This window comes from Lactuca serriola, chromosome 2, assembly GCF_051521515.1.
Source record: "Lactuca serriola cultivar US96UC23 chromosome 2, Lser_US96UC23_V15, whole genome shotgun sequence".
NCBI lineage: Eukaryota > Viridiplantae > Streptophyta > Magnoliopsida > Asterales > Asteraceae > Lactuca > Lactuca serriola.
In genome coordinates, this window is record NC_136409.1 from 171,264,931 (window position 1) to 171,267,148 (window position 2,218).

General features: G+C 38.3%; 1 protein-coding gene across 1 annotated transcript; it reads left to right on the forward strand.

The window, feature by feature from the left end:
• The first annotated feature begins 407 nt into the window (after positions 1-407).
• On the forward strand, positions 408-1,564 carry CXE17 (carboxyesterase 17). Its single transcript, XM_079028732.1, has one exon. The coding sequence runs from the start codon at positions 468-470 to the stop codon at positions 1,467-1,469; it is 1,002 nt and encodes a 333-aa protein (XP_078884858.1). The 5' UTR covers positions 408-467; the 3' UTR covers positions 1,470-1,564.
• Positions 1,565-2,218: the final 654 nt, after the last annotated feature.

Consider the following 2,218-nt stretch of genomic DNA (forward strand, 5'->3'; position numbering starts at 1 on the left):
AGTTACTCCTTTTGTTCATTTGAACTTGTTTTTCCAATAGTTAATATACTTCAATAAGATGGTTTTGATTATGATCGAAAAGATCATTTACTTGCTCATACCTATTAAAAAAATAAATAATTTTTTTTATCAGTGGGTATTTTAATTATTAATACCCAAAACTTGGTGGCATTTATTTTTAGACAGTGAAGTCAGTTTTTATAAAGATCCAAACCGCATCGTTTTAAAGGTGCAAGTTGGACCAAAATGTATAGTGAAAAAGGCTGCTGTCCGATAAGATTTCGAGATCTTGATTCATACTGCTCCATTGACTAAAAGTCAATGTCATTCGAAGATGACGACAAATACCCAACATTTCTGCTACTCACAGAATCACAGTGGTTTATATATAGAGTTGTCGATCGCATTTCATACGTACAAGTTACAACCAACTACTACAACTATATACTCTTGTCCTTACGAGTCAAATGGCTACAATATCGCTGAGTCAAATGTCAACCAATTTTCGAATCCAAAACCATAGCCCTGTAGTTGAAGAGATCAGTGGATTGATTCGTGTTCACAAAGATGGCTACGTAGAAAGACCTCCAGTTGTACCTCATGCTTCCTGCATGGTTCCCTCGGAGCTCAAGGTTGTAGCCATAGATGTCACAATAGACAAGTTTACTAACTTGTGGGCACGTATTTATTCCCCTAGCAACCAACAATACTTTTCATCAAAACTTCCGGTGCTAGTTTACTTTCATGGAGGTGGGTTTTGTGTCGGATCGGCTTCTTGGGCTTGTTACCATGACTTCCTAACAAATCTTGCTCGGGTGGCTTGTTGTGTCATTGTATCGGTAAATTACCGTCTTGCCCCTGAAAACCGGCTTCCAGCTGCCTACGATGATGGGGTCAATGCCGTATTATGGCTAAAACAAGAGGGTTTAAAGGGAACTAACGAGCTCAAACGGTGTGATCTTTCAAGCTTATACCTAGCCGGTGATAGTGCAGGTGCGAATATCGCCTACCATGTTGCAAAACGACTCTCATCTAAGTCGGTTTTGTCACCGAAGGGAGTTATTTTGATTCAGCCTTTTTTCGGGGCTGAATCAAGAACCGTGTCCGAGAAGCAGTCAGCGCAAGCAGCTAACTCTGCGCTGACACTATCGGCTTCCGATACGTATTGGCGCCTTGCCCTCCCGGTTAGGGCCACGAGAGACCATCCATGGTGCAACCCCTTTGCCAAGGGTGCACCAAGATTGAGTGATCCAAAGCTTTTCAAGACCATGGTTTGTGTGGCTGAGTTAGACATATTGAAAGATAGAAACATTGAGTTGGCATCGGCCTTAGCCGGTGTAGGTGCATCGGTGCAAACCGTAATCTACAAAGATGTTGGTCATGCGTTTCACGTTTTGCATAATTACCCAATGGCTCGGGCCCGAAACCACGAAATGATGATTCATCTTAAGGGTTTCATCAATCAATAACTAGCGCGATGAATCTTAGATTGTAAAATCCAGACTAGAGTTTGATGGTTGTTTTATTAAGGTTATATAAATAAGTAATTGGGGTATTTCCTAAATCCAGCTTCAAGATTTCTTGATTTGTATGTACTCATCACATAAATTGAGTTTTACGACATATTACTATAACATATAGACCCCACATGTGGTGCTAATTGCTAAAGACACATGTCGTATTCGTTTCATACAAAGTCAAATCCATACGATTGCACAAAATCATAATATACATCAAAGATCAAGCCCATGATTTTATATATCTTCTAGTTTTGGAAGGTGAAAAGTTTTTGTTCCATTTCTGAGGGGATATTTGGTTGGAGGGCACTTTGACCATATTAAAAGGAATCGTCTTTAAATAATGGGCCTTTTATAGCAAAGCAAAATTCTTCAACATCTAGAATCGGTCAAATATTTTTCAACCCACGGAACTACCAATTTTAATGGGTATAAATTTTGTTCGCTCAATATTAGTATCATTCACACGTAATTAGTTATTCTTTCATGGATTTATGTTTCAAATTATTCAATTTGTATTTTGTTGGGTATCTTCCGTTGAGATGTGCTTACGAAAATACTCTCCATTGACGTTCTTGAATAAAGGTATGAAACAACATTCTAGCGTTTAGAAAGATTCTTGCTAATCCTATATCCCGCTCAATCTAAGTAACAGTAATAGTAATAATAATAATAAAAAAAAAATACTAAATCCTATGGCG